The 5590-nt window shown below is 37.3% G+C and overlaps 1 protein-coding gene across 1 annotated transcript; it reads left to right on the top strand.

The window, feature by feature from the left end:
• Positions 1–299: 299 nt before the first annotated feature.
• Positions 300–4918, top strand: LOC141674540 (uncharacterized). The gene is made up of 9 exons (XM_074481247.1): positions 300–942; positions 1386–1661; positions 1788–2040; positions 2130–2267; positions 2445–2611; positions 3280–4058; positions 4159–4249; positions 4369–4667; positions 4802–4918. Exons 1-9 carry the CDS (start codon positions 300–302, stop codon positions 4916–4918), a joined length of 2763 nt encoding a protein of 920 aa, XP_074337348.1.
• The last annotated feature ends 672 nt before the right edge of the window (positions 4919–5590 follow it).

Genomic DNA, 5590 nt, shown 5'->3' with positions numbered 1-5590 from the left:
TCTAATGATTCTGAAGGATCAGATTATGAAGCAAGTGGTTGTGAATCAAGTGGTAAGAAATACAAAGATGTACTCCTAAAAAATTACCCATATTTAATTTTGTGACACTAAAATTAAAAAATGCAGATGATGCAGATTGCCTTAGTTGGTCACATGATGGTGATGATGAAGACATTGTTGATGAGATGAATTCGGATTGTAATTTGATGCAGATCAGACGTGCACTGTGACGTGTCATTCCTGAGGAGTATGCTTATTTGGGTGGTCCTACTGCCATATGTTCGAAATGCCATGCTCGGATGTGGAAGGAAGAAAGGGTTAATAAAAATGTCACTAAAGGATGTCCTGTATTTTCTCTTTGTTGCATGAAAGGTGCAGTGAGATTGCCTCCAATCCCTCATGCCCCTCAGTATTTGCTGGATTTATACCACGACAAGAAAAGAGGTCCTTCTTTTCATAGATTGATATGGCTCTACAATGCAATGTTTGCCTTTACTTCTACCGGCGGTAACATAGATCATTCAATTAAAAATGGAAGAGCGCCTTATGCAAATGGTCAGAACCACCATGTATTTGGATCTTTAATACCGAATGACAATGAAACCCCCAAATTTTGTCAACTTTACATTTATGACACCATTAATGAAGTTGATAATCCTCTTCGGTGGGTTAGTGTTCAGGACCGAGAAAGTGTTGATATAGAGGTTGTACGAGGTCTTATAACAATGTTAGACAAAACAAATCAATTGGTTGGTGAGTTTAGGCAGCAGCGTGATCTATATAAAAGTGATGAAATTGTTGAGCTGCTGATTACACTGAAAGTTATTAGATCTGAGAGTGGAAGAGAGTGTCATATTTCTAGCACTGATGAAGTTGCTGGCATTATGGTTGGCGACACTGAAGAAACATGTGGCGACCGTGATATAGTTGTCAATGAAAAAGGTAAAGGTTTAGTCTGTGTTTCTTATGTTCATCTGAAGTTGATGGATTTTTACTCTTTCACATGGAGAAGATGGATTTCACCCAAAGATAAAATTTTAAAAGACTGCTGATAGATCTTGCAAACCACGTGGCTTTTTGTCTATGAAGAATTAGTACTCATATGCTTTCCAAATTAGAGAGTCTGATGGTAAGCTATATTTCATAAAAAAATATTGTTTGTTTATGTTCCCTAGAAATAAATAATGAAAGTTATATTGTAGGTTTGACTCCTCGGCTTGGTAGAAGACTATTTCAACAGTATATGGTTGATGCATTTTCTACCATTGAATAAACACGACTATGGTGGTTCCGCACTCACCAAACTACTTTACGGAATGAATTATACAACAATATTTATAAGTCTGTTAGTAGAGGTGATGTGGACAGTTCAAATACCGGTAAAGGTATAGTTCTTCTAGTTGGCTACGTTGGTTTGAAGCGATACATGCAACAAAATTTCCAAGACGCGCTGGCCGTATGCTGTTACATCGGACATCCTGACATATTCCTGACTATGACATGTAATTCTCTTTGGGATGAAATACAGAAGATGATGGAGTATGTGCCTGGTTGCATTGCTCCAAACTGTCCCGACATCATATCAAAGGTGTTTAGGCTAAAACTTGATCAGTTAATGGTCGATATTAAGGACAAAAAACACTTTGGGGTTTGTAATGGAGGTAAGAGTGCTTACCAGGAATTTCTTAGTTTAATTTCAAATTACATTATTACGTTGAGAAGATTTTGGTAAAAGTACATTTTGTTTTGCAAATTGCCAATATAATCTATATTTTCCAATTTTGCAGTTATGTATATCGTCGAGTTTCAGAAAAGAGGCCTTCCACATGTACGTATGTTAATATGGCTTGATGCTAATTCAAAAAAAAACCTCAAGCAGAATGTGGATAAATTTGTATCGGCAGAAATCCCAGATCTTTTATTAGATCCGGTTGGTTATGCAGCCGTGAAGGAATTTATGATCCAAGGTCCATGTGGTTTGCAAAATATCAAGTCCCCATGCATGAAAGATTTACGTTACATACATCATTTTCCCAAAGAGTAAGATATAGGCATACCTTTTTTGTGTCATTTCAGAATCCAATAACCTAACCTAATACCTAAACTTTGTAATAACTAAATGGTTTTAGGTACTGTGCTCGAAGTACTTTTGATGACAGTGGGTTCCCGATGTATATGCGATGCTGGACAAACATTACTGTTGAAATAAGGAAGACTGAGTTGGACAACCAGTGGGTAGTACCATACAACCGGGATCTTTTGGTCAAGTATCAATGCCATAAGAATATGGAAATATGTTGTCACGCACGCAGTCTTAAGTATTTATTTAAATACTGTTTAAAAGGCCATGATCGTGCTACGGTTCAAGTCTAGAGAAAGCGAAAAAGGCAATTGAATGACAGTGATGGGGGAATAGATGAGATAAATGCATATTTTGATGGCAGATATTTATGTGGTGCTGAAATATCCTATAGGATATTTGGCTTCCCTATCCATCATAGAAGTATATCTATTGAGAGACTTCCATTTCACTTACCAGGTGACAAAAACTGCACCTTCCGTGCCAATGAAGCGCTTGGTAAAGTTGCTTCCAGGGAGAAGAATAAGTTCAGTAAACTGGAAGCCTTTTTTCTAAAACTCTGTTGATGTTACACGGAAGTACACGTATGATGAGATTCCAAGGTTTTATATGTGGAATGATGGTGAGAGAAGATGGAGCATTAGGAAGCGTGGGTTTCAAATAGGTAGATTGTGTTATGCGCATCATAGTACGGGAGAGCCTTGGTTTCTTCATTTATTGCTTACGAAGGTACGTGGTGCCACCTATTTTGAGTCTTTACGGACCATTAGTGGAGTTTGTTACAGTACATTCCGTGATGCCTATAAAGAGTATGGTTTATTGGATGATGATAAAGAATGGCATGAAGTGTGGACTCAAGCTTCTGCAAGTGGATTACCTCCCCAGATTCGACAGCTTTTTGTCCATATTATTGTCAGTTGTAAAGTCACTGATTTGAAGACTTTATGGAGTACACATTGGAAGAGCATGGTTGATGACATTTTACTGAGATGACATAAAAGTTGTCCAAATACCTTATTCACTCTTTACGACACGCAACTGCAGTTCTATGCTTTAGGAGGTATGAGACCTTTTTACATTATAGTCTACGACTAATTTTAAATTTTTTGCGAACTTGAACTACAGTCCATTAATTGTTTGAATTTTTTTCTATAATTGCCTGAATGCGGTTAAATAGTTTAATATATGTAATATTGCAGAAATAGATGAGTTGCTCCGGTCAGTTGGTAAATCCTTGAAGAAATTTGATCAGTTGCCTCAACCTCCTCGCAGCTATTTGAACAATGGAACAAACAATTTGATAATTGAAGAGACAAGCTATGACAATAGGAAGATGGAGTATGAAGTTGCCAAGCTACTACAAGACTGTACAGAGGAGCAGAGAAAAATATATGATGCAGTAATACAATCTATTGACGGTAATATTGGAGGGATTTTATTTGTTTATGGTAGTGGTGGATGTGGAAAGACATTCTTATGGAGAACTCTTATATGTAACTTACGTTCAGAAAGTAAAATTGTGCTTCCAGTGGCTACTTCTGAGATTGCTGCCACATTAATGCCCGGTGGTCGGACTGCGCACTCCAGATTTAAAATTCCAACAGTTCTTGATGAATGTTCAACATGTAATATTGCCGATGATTCAGATATTATGCAACTCATAAAGCATACACAATTAATAATATGGGATGAGGCGCCTATGCCGCACAGGTATGCATTCGAATGCCTAGATCGATCGTTGAAGGATATCATGAAAGCTGTTGATCCAGAACATTACAACATGCCTTTTGGCGGTATTACTGTAGTTCTGGGTGGTGATTTCTGTCAAATCCTCCCAGTCATTACGTATGGAGATCGTGCTGATATTGTAGCTGCCTGTATCACCAGGTCACGGTTGTGGTCCAATTTCCAAGTATTCTTGTTGATAGAAAACATGCGCTTGAAACAAGGTGAAAGTGATGGTGAAAGTGAAGATAAAGTTTGCAAAATCGGTACTTGACATTGGTAATGGCTAGGTCAGTCCACCTCGGGTTTGCAATTTGCCACTCATTGAAAATCAAATTTTGATTCTGTTTCAGTTCTGTGATGTACAAACTGAGAACGCAGTTGATAACATGATTTGTAGCACATCACGTATCCTAATTTTTCTCACGAAAGCCACAGTACACAGTACTTGAGCGAGAGAGCTATTTTGACGCCTACCAACTAGGCTGTGGGCCACCTCAATTCACTTATTGTAGACAAGCTCCCAAGAGAATCTGTGTCCTATTTTAGTGTTGATGCTGCAGAGGAATTTGGTGGGATAGATGAGGATCTGAATGAAGCCTTCCCAGTAGAGTATTTGAACTCCTTAAATGTTGATGGGATGCCACCTCATGATCTGAAACTTAAAGTTGGTGCTGTTGTTATGCTAATACGTAATTTGAACCAAACGCTAGGTTTGTGTAATGCTATAAGGATGATTGTGACCAAATGCCTGAAATTCTGTGTGGAGTGTGAAGTAATATGTGGTATCTTTGTTGGTTCGAAGCATTTTATTCCACGTATGAAGCTTTTTCCCTCAGATACAAAAATGCCATTCAAATTGGTACGGAAATAGATGCCTCTACAGATATGCTATGCCATGACAATCAACAAATCTCAAGGTCAATCTCTAAAGATAGTTGGGCTATACTTACCTAAGTCAGTTTTCACTCATGGACAATACTATGTTGCTATTAGTCGAGTAACCTCACCACTGGCCTCGCTATATTTGTTGATGATGAGTCTGGTGCAACTACAAATTTAACCCAGAATGTTGTGTACAAAAAAGTTTTTTACGGCCTCCCAGAAGCTTAGTTTGTAATTATGATTAAGTAATTATGTAAATTTGATTATGGGAAAATGTTTTACTGTATTAAATACATTGCTCTTTACTATTATATTTTGTAACTTATGTTACGGATTGGTAGTAGTTTATTCTTCTACAAATGTATTCTCAATTGTTTCATCTTACATGTTACATAATAAAAGAAGAATTACGCTAATGACCGTAGAAAGAGATGAAGAAAGGGTTTAATTAAAATGCAAAGAGTTGATCAAACGTAACAAACTTCAAAAGTACAAATAAGTTCCGAAATTTACAGGTTCTTTGGAATTGGCTTTCACATAACCTTCATGGCAGATTGCAAGTGCAATTAAGTAAACAGAACAACTCTGAATGTGAAGTTGTTTTGGTACATGAATCGTAGTCTGTTTCCTGTAACAAAGTTATTGTCGTAGGTGAAATCGTTCCAGCACAATCCAAATCGGCATGTTTTCCTCTTTTCCTGAACAGCGACATACCAAGTACCATCTCCAAATAGAAGTCTGATGAGAGTAGATTTGGTCCATGGTCGAAATACTTGGAGCATGTGTCTTGGAAAATACTATATGGAAGATTAAAAAAAGTTTAGAGTATAAGTACGGATTAAGCATAATCAATTTTTTACAAGGACTGGGTACAGGTTATCATACCACTCTGTATCCTCT

Source organism: Apium graveolens, chromosome 7, assembly GCF_009905375.1.
Source record: "Apium graveolens cultivar Ventura chromosome 7, ASM990537v1, whole genome shotgun sequence".
NCBI lineage: Eukaryota > Viridiplantae > Streptophyta > Magnoliopsida > Apiales > Apiaceae > Apium > Apium graveolens.
This window is presented reverse-complemented; position numbering and strand designations above follow the sequence as displayed.

What these genes read in the sequence shown, in the direction of transcription:
- LOC141674540 (XM_074481247.1), top strand. Translation starts at nt 300, where the DNA reads ATGTGGAAGGAAGAAAGGGTTAATAAAAATGTCACTAAAGGATGTCCT. An exon ending in TATAGTTGTCAATGAAAAAG is followed by an intron (nt 943 to 1,385) that starts GTAAAGGTTTAG and finishes ATACCGGTAAAG; the next exon opens with GTATAGTTCTTCTAGTTGGC. An exon ending in ATACATCATTTTCCCAAAGA is followed by an intron (nt 2,041 to 2,129) that starts GTAAGATATAGG and finishes AAATGGTTTTAG; the next exon opens with GTACTGTGCTCGAAGTACTT.